General features: G+C 35.9%; 1 protein-coding gene across 1 annotated transcript in view; it reads right to left on the bottom strand.

The window, feature by feature from the left end:
- tspan7 (tetraspanin 7) overlaps nucleotides 1-7,721 on the bottom strand; it is a 36,239-nt gene extending 28,518 nt beyond the window's left edge. Inside the window, exon 1 of the mRNA XM_016282620.1 lies at nucleotides 7,548-7,721. Within this exon, the coding sequence (XP_016138106.1) occupies nucleotides 7,548-7,628 (81 nt within the window). The 5' untranslated portion in view covers nucleotides 7,629-7,721. The remainder of the gene's footprint in view (nucleotides 1-7,547) is intronic.
- Nucleotides 7,722-8,128: the final 407 nt, after the last annotated feature.

Below are 8,128 nucleotides of genomic sequence, written 5' to 3'. Positions count from 1 at the left end.
AAAAAAATCATATTTACATTGCTGGTAGGTTATCATTGCACAAATTAACACACTCTCTACTAAACTAATGCACTGTCTTCTGTATCTAGCGCACACACGTTCAGTCACTCACACAGATCACGCTGCAGCCGCACTCAGACATTCAAGAATAAACTTTTTAGCGCTGCCCCGCAATTTTATCAACTAAATAGCTTAATCGCTCAAGAGCTACATTATCTTTCTCAACAAGGAGCTGGAAACATCAGCTTCTAAAGGAATTAAAGCCACAGCTTCACTGTTAATAGAGAAATGTGGCAAAACGGTGGTAATTCATACATACACAGCCTCTCTCTCTCTCTCATAAATGAACACTTGATGAATTACACTTTTCTGAGAATAGAATATTGAAGTGGAGATCGCTAAACTGCAAGCTAACCAGTGTTTTCAGAAAGCAAGCGCGCGTACACAGGATTTCCAGGTTGACAAAGATAAGTAGCATACTTAGCAGATATTTCCGTATTGCGCAAGTGGGAAGCTCTGTTTCGGGGATTACATCTCTTTATATCAGGCAACCTTGGTTGTGTTCCTCTGTGGCCAGATTAAACCTTGTTATGGTCTATATATTATGCTCTATTCATTATTTTTTAGAAACCTTGCACTTTTCTACTCCGTTTTAAATGTTGTTCTTGTATTCAAATTAAGCGCGGTCCACTGCTGCACACGTGCCACAATATCGATACGGGGACAGCTGTATCGATACTCATATCATCAAATCTCTTGTGACGATACATCATTGTATCGATGTATCGAACACAGCACTAATATATACATACATATATTTAGAGTAGTGTAAATCAGACAGTTCATCACGATACGATACGATATTGATTCTCATACCCAGCGATATGATATTTGCTGATACCTCAAAAAATTCTACGATAGGATTATGATACGATTCGATTCAGGAGGATATCGATCGATATAATGATATTATGTACCTATTTTACACAACCAGCTAAATTTTTATTAACTCACAAATACAACCGAAATATATAACATGAACATTTATCTGAAATTTCCATATCATGTACCCCAAAAAAATAGGCCTAGACAATGTTTTTTTTTATAATAAAGAAAAATAAATTAGATAAAAATCAAGTCATATATAAAACCAGTAATCTTATGACACAATAACAGTCGATATCTTATGCGTTGCTTCGATACACTGCATCGCATTTGATCGATGTGTCGATCCATATATATATATATATACATACATACACACACACACACACACACACACACACAGTTTAGTAAGAATAAGAACAGGATTCCTGATGTGTCCCATAGGCTTGCTATTTTAAGATGCTGGGAACTCTGGGATCACACATAGACACATGCCATAGGCATGTATCAGTTACACACACACTGCAAAGTCATCCTGTCACATCCAGAGCTGACGAAACCGACGGGAACAACATTACACGCTCAATCAATCAAACTGACTTGTCAATAAAAAGCTCCCCAAGATTCAGCTCTGCGTGATTCAGTAAAGAGCATTTATTGCATCAAACTTGCCAATGATCTATCTTTCAAGAACATTCATTACCATTTATTAGCATACTTTGGGAATTTGTCAAGTTTTCAGGGAAAAACAAGGCATTCTTACTATCACAGAGTCTTGCCCAATTAAATGCACATAGAGGAAAGGTGGCATGAGGTGTTACCTTACATCCTAAGCTTTAATAATGTCTACTGCATTGAAATCTGAACTAAATGAATGTACTGCAATCCTGATGCTAATTTAAGATCTAGAGATTCAGATTTCTCTCATGGGGAACACATGAGGGTTTTTTTCCCTGTATTTCTAGATAATATCAGTGTTTAAACTTTAAACCAGGCATTAGAAAAGGTTTGAATAACTTTTGAGCAGACTGTAGTAGAAAAGCAAGATCTGAAATGTAACAGTGAAAACGTTATTTAAAAATGCTGATAGAAAATAATTTCACTTTTGTCAAGTTATGTGTCAAAATTTTGCTATTAACCATTCTTTTATTTCATTCTAACTGGTTATCACTATGGATACCGCAAAAATGTAAAAACTCTATTTCTACTCATTAAAAGGTTTGAAAATGAAAAACATTTAGTTTCAAATCCAACTGCATGTCACTCAATACCTGCTCAGAAACGTCCGCATGGAAGACCAGCAAGGAGTGTATTTACTGGTTTCAAGGGGGAAACGTTATGAAAGAATGGGGACTGAATTTCTTCAGAAAGATTTCGTTGACATTTTTTTTTCCATTTTATCTCTGTATAATTCTTAATAAAATACTTAATAAAATGTATCAACACTGTTTTGTTTACAGTGGTAACGGCTGTATTTCTGCTTGTCCAAAAGCTCCACCTAATGTCAGAGAGTGAATCTGCATTTTCATTCAGCATGTGCTTTTAGCCTTGTCCAGACTGTCAGCCCAAATCTGATTTTTGTGCATATCCGATTGGAATCCAATCTAGATGACTGACTGTCCACACTGTGTATCGCAAATACGATTTGTGTGTCCCGTAGCGCTCTTTTAACGGTTAGATACACCTCGAATAATAAAGAGTTATTTGACTTTCTGGTTCATAGATTAGGTATTTCAAATGGATCGCATATACACACACACAATGTTTTTGATGGGTTTCTTACTTTCAGACTAGTCACTTACAAAATTTCCATTTAAACGACTTTGAAATTAGTCGTAGTGCACATCCCTAGTTCTATGGATCTTAAAAGTTCTTCACCGAACCATCAATGCCAATGAAGAACCTTAACCTTTTATTTTTTTAAAGAGTATACAACACCAATTTGTGATGCTCGTTTTTAATTTGGTTGTTAATAGCAAGCTCCGCACACAATAAAAATCACTTTGCTCCAAATTCCAACTTCACTTAATAAATATACCAGGATAACACACCACATAATGTTGCCTATAATGAAACAACATATAAAACAGGAATATGTAGAGTTAGCCAACAACTTTTTTAACTTGTGAAACTGAAGCTCAATGGCCTTTCAACTTGTAATCATGAATTTGACATAATAGGTTTTTGCTAGTTGGAAACTAGCATTTACGTTAATTCCAACACGACTTGAACATAACATTACCATCAAACATGTTATGATTAGCTGTGCCACTTTTAAGCATTTTTGCTTTCAGTGAGGACATAAAAATGACTTGACGCTGGAAACGTGTTGCATTGTGTCTGGTGAACTCAAGGTATTAGATCTTCTCCACAAATAGCAGCATGTTAACATGTGAAATACAATCTAAACTGGCCAGGTATGAAATGCACTAGTTATTTCGTTCAAAGCAACAGGCACCGATGTCGTCTGCTTCATATTCGGCTTGTTTTTTCTCAGGCTTGTTGGTCTATTCCCATCGGCCTCTGGAAGAACAGAGAGTGTGAAAGCGTTTGTGAGGGTCAACAGCAGGACACACAGCCCTCCGTCTATCTGTGTTCAGACGAATAGAATGAACCCAACCCGGTCCAGAACAGCTGACGGGTGAACGGAGAAACGACACCAACTCCATTTTCATTTGTCACTCACATGCTCTCCATCTAATTTCCTCTATCTTCACATCTCGCTTCAACTACGCCCTCGCTCGCTCCCTCTTTCAACACAACGTGAATTTCAAAGCTCATTTGTAACATTTGTGTTCAGCTGTTCTGCAAGTGCCCAATTCAGTTTAGTGATGCTAATAACGCACAAACTGCTCACCTGAAATGTTCTCTTAAACTGCATAATTATTCCATTTGAAAGTTATTTGAAAGAATGAACGTAAATGCTTATGAAATTAAATTAGCTACAAGTTGCTTTGGATAAAAGTACAACAAATACAAAAAACTACAACAAACACGAGTGAGCCAAAACATCTAACCAAACGATACTGATTCGTCTGTTTTAATACTCAAAGTGTGCTTAAATGCACATGCATCTGGATATGTTTCATATATATTCCGGATAACACATTTGATGAATTACTGCTGCCATAATTATTAGGAAATGTATAATAATGTCAAAAAAGATTTCTTAAGCCAAATTGTGCAATTACATAGCATCAAAATAAGGAAGCCTATTAGTGCTAAAATATATACTATTTCAGCACATTTACCGAAGAGATAAACTGGATTGTGAATGTTTAGTAAATAAGGCACAAGGGTTTGTGCTGAAATACTACTTGTGAAAATACTAAATTGTTTAAAGACTTTGCTCCCATGTTTGGTTGCACCTGATTCGTCTCTTTAAAAAGCCAAAGTGCACTTAAATAATCGCATCTTTTCCAAATATATATTAGAGATAACACTCTTCTCCATCATTTGACAAATTACTGCTGCCATAATTACAAGGAAATATATATAGCCTAAATGTCTCTTTTAAACAAAAAAAATTAATGCCTCAGCCAAATCGTGCAATTACGTAGCGTGAAAATAAGGAGGCATTTTCGTGCTGAAAAAAAAACAAAACAATTACTTAAAAGTATATTATTTTACTGCATTTAATGCAGACGTAAACTGATTTGTGAGTCGTTTGTAAATAAGAGACAAGGGTTTGCGCGGAAATACTTGCGAAAGTGCTGAATTTTGTAGCGAATTCGCTCCTGTGAGCTTGATTCTTGATTAAACAGTTAGAATTTTAGTCATAATAGACGTTTTAGATCATACTTCAGACATTTGATGCCATAATGAGGAAATGTAAATAAATGACTCTTTTAACCAAAAATATTACAGCGTTAGGCAAATTGCGCAATTATATAAAAAACAAGGAGGCGTATTTTTGATGAAAAATGATGATTAAGCAATAAAAGTACGCTATTTCAGTGCATCAGAAATGTCAGAACTCAGAAATCAACTGAATTGTGAGTCGTTCGTAAATAGTCTCATTTACAAACGACTCACAATTCAGTGTATGCCTGTTTATAATGCTTCACGCTTATGTACTACTTGCAAAAGTGCTAAATTGTTTTCCTACGAGTTTGATTCTAGATTAAAAGGTTCAGACTGTACAAACTTTAGTCATAATAGACAGTTTGGATTTTATTTGAATGGAAACGAGGCTATGAGAGGCAGAACTTAACATACAACGTAAATGACACAATGTATTCAACATAAAATGCTGAAATACTACTTGCATAACTGCAAAATTGTTTCGCAAATTCAATCCTATGAGTTTGATTCTTGATTAAATGGATTTATACATTTTAAATCATATGTAACCTGAATGAAAATGAGGCTATGAGAGGCAGAACTCGACGTATTGTTTTTGTCAAACAAATATGGCGTCTACTCTGAGGTCTACAGTAGAAATACACTGCGTTACGGTCCAGACGGCCTAAATTTGCGTCAGGCACTTAATCACTGTACCGAGTGGGATTACAGATGGGCAGAGAGCTAATCAGCCACTGGTTGGTGGCGAATGTGCCACACTGCATTAATGAAGCTCCAGTGAGCACAGAAGGAAATGTGATGGAGACGGTTACCTACTGACACAAACCCAGAGCGTTTAGAGATGAGACCTACATGAGATCTGAAGCCCAGACTCCTGTGAAGAAACACGGCTTCAGCTCAAAACAGGTACAATCAGATACAACACAGAGTGCAATATGCCAATTTTGACCCCTGTTTCAATGTTCATTTCTGGAATTTCCCATCATGCATCATTGTCTGACTATATGCGAGTTGACATTTAAAGAGTCATTTGAAGCCCAAAAAAGAATGCAATCTATGAACCTGAAAATCTCACAAAGGACTCAATCAAGAAAAATAAAAGCAATATAACAAATCAATGCAAAATTCCCTCAGACAATCATCAAATATTCAGATTGCAATGGGGTTTTCAATTCCTAAACTTTCACATTTCTTAAATATTTGGTTGTAATTCTTAGTTAAAATCACATGAGATTTAAATTGACATCTGAGGTCAAATTGGTATGCAGAAGATTTTTAATGAATCGTGTTGATTGTACAGTAATTCATCACATCAAATAGAACATGTGCTCAATTATTTGGCCCATTTTCCCATCTTATTTGAATAATTTATGATAAAATGGAACATTTATCTAATTCTTAACAAATAATTTCTTCAGGCTACTGCCTTACTTCGCCCACAAAACTATTGCAAAAACACTTTACAATATATTGTATTAGTCATTACCAAACATTAGCCTACATGATGTTGAAAAGATTCAACGTACATACAGTACTATAATATACACAAATAATATAATTTTTTAACTCCCTAATATCGGTATCGGCCCCAAAAAACCCATATCGGTCGGGCTCTAGTACATACAAAAACGTAGCCTACATATACAGATATTGCCCATTTCAAAGTCAAATCAAAGTATCTATTCCCAGCCTTAGTCTGTTCATCAGATTTGCCAAAGTTTGCCAGGTTAGTAGCATCAAATCTTGGAAAGCTGGTCTTTAATTGTTGCATCACATATTTAAGAAATCCTCCCCTAACTGACAAGAAAAACGAAACAAACTGTGATTGGATGCTTCACATGTCAGTCAGACGGTCTCTTCCGGTCTAAATGGGTGGTTTTTGGGCAGATGAGGCTGAAACGAGAGCCAGACTTCATGTCTGTGCAAGAAATGTGAATGAACAGTTACCTAATGTTCTTATACACATTTCTGAAACTTATATTATAAAGTGTTACTATTAATACTGAAAATACAAAAAAAAAATCAAACGAATGATAGTTGGATCAGTCCTTACACACCGAGCGTTACCGGGGCGGTGCCATGTCACAGTTAACCCTTACTATCCAAATGACTTCAACAGCCATCGTGTTCATTACAAAAAAATGAGGATGCAGAGGTTTGCTTCATATGACAGAGATGAAGGTCAGTGCAACCCTAATAAACATGTTAAATGTCTAGAAGCGGTTCATTTTTGGACATGAATATTTTATTTATAATTTAAATGTCTGTGGTTGAGATTTGGTCAATAATATTCAGCAAATGTCCATGTTTGGTCATTAATATTCAATTTATGATTCATCATATTCAGCTTATGTCCATATTTGGGCATTCATATTTAAATTATAATTATTAATGTCCAGGATATGCTCATATTTGAACATTAATATTCAATTAACAATTTAGAATGCTGTGCATATGTCCATTTCTGGACATTAATATTCAATTAATCAGGAATAATGCTCTGCAAATGAACATTAATATTAATTCATTATGAATCATGTCCAACATCATCATCATCATGAACATCAACATTATAAGTTTTTAACATTTTCATAATTTGACTTGAAATGCACATTGTCTATCATATTCTTGATCAGGATCAGTGACATACAGAATCATATTCGTGTTTTCAATGGCCTCAGAGGGGTCCAGCCCTGCCATGATGGAGATGCACTTGTTTTCCAGTGGCGCAATATTGCAACAAACGCCTTATTATGGCAACAAACGCCTTATTATGGTAACAAATCACTTTAAAGGCTTCACAACATGCCGCAGAAACATTAAACGCTCAAAAACGCTAACGAATGAGGGTCACTCACCCAGAACACGAAGGAATAGACGACGAGCAGCGTTTTGAGGCAGGTAATGACTGGTTTGGTCTCCATTCTCCTTGATGCCATGAGCGCAGTGGGTTTGTGCTGCTGTGATTCTCTGCTGCTGCGCTCCAGTCACTCTAGATCCGCCTGCCCAATCAGAGGGCGAGATACCCCGCGAAGGACCCGCCCCGCTCCGTCAGGCTCCTTGCTGGCCAATCAGAGAAAGAGAGGGGAACGTTCAATTCCCGCCCTCGAGACGCGACGCCCTCTGCTGGTCGTCACATGACAGTGACGACAGTTGCGCTAAAATGTGATGAAAAAAGGAAAACTATTAGTTTAATGTCATTGAATCCGCCCTTTATTGTTTTTACAGAAAATAACCTTTTTTTTTTAAGTATGTAAAATATCAATTTTGCCAATAACATTCAACCTTTAATGTAAATAAAATTACAAATAGGCCTAATATTTTTGACTGTATATAATTAGCATTTAATATCATTTAATATTTAATTAAAAAACGTTTTTTTTTTATTCTGTCTGTCCTTGCTTGACTTGGCATACAAATGACTTTTAAATAGCCTACA

Source organism: Sinocyclocheilus grahami, unplaced genomic scaffold, assembly GCF_001515645.1.
Source record: "Sinocyclocheilus grahami isolate Dianchi unplaced genomic scaffold, SAMN03320097.WGS_v1.1 scaffold163.1, whole genome shotgun sequence".
Taxonomy (NCBI): domain Eukaryota; kingdom Metazoa; phylum Chordata; class Actinopteri; order Cypriniformes; family Cyprinidae; genus Sinocyclocheilus; species Sinocyclocheilus grahami.
This window is presented reverse-complemented; position numbering and strand designations above follow the sequence as displayed.